At 64.9% G+C, this 265-nt stretch overlaps 1 protein-coding gene across 1 annotated transcript in view; it reads left to right on the top strand.

Moving 5' to 3' along the window:
- The window catches only part of LOC114007534 (colorectal mutant cancer protein), a gene marked incomplete at its 5' end in the record, with an annotated part of 66,981 nt that overhangs the window by 52,309 nt on the left and 14,407 nt on the right, over positions 1-265 (top strand). Inside the window, 1 exon segment of the mRNA XM_027771203.1 lies at positions 243-265. Coding sequence (XP_027627004.1) covers positions 243-265 — 23 coding nt within the window.

The following is a 265-nucleotide window of genomic DNA, read 5'->3' as shown; positions in this document are numbered from 1 at the left end:
CCTTGGGAACTCGGCACGTGCTGTTGGGCGCACAGGCAGACTCGGACCCCAGAGCTGCTGTCTCACTGCTGCCTGGCACAGAGTAGGACCCAGCAAGGGCGACTTGAGGCCGGGGCGGGAAGGCCTGGGGGTGCCGCCAGTGTGGTCACTGTTCGCAATGGGGTGGCTCTAGGACACTCTGCCCGTGGCCTGCTCCTGTCCCCATGACTCACTTGCCTTTTCTCTGCGGCCGTGCTGTGCAGACAGTCGAGGAGATCGAGGGCGT

Source organism: Tupaia chinensis, unplaced genomic scaffold, assembly GCF_000334495.1.
Source record: "Tupaia chinensis unplaced genomic scaffold, TupChi_1.0 Scaffold000195_1, whole genome shotgun sequence".
Lineage (NCBI taxonomy): Eukaryota > Metazoa > Chordata > Mammalia > Scandentia > Tupaiidae > Tupaia > Tupaia belangeri.
This window is presented reverse-complemented; position numbering and strand designations above follow the sequence as displayed.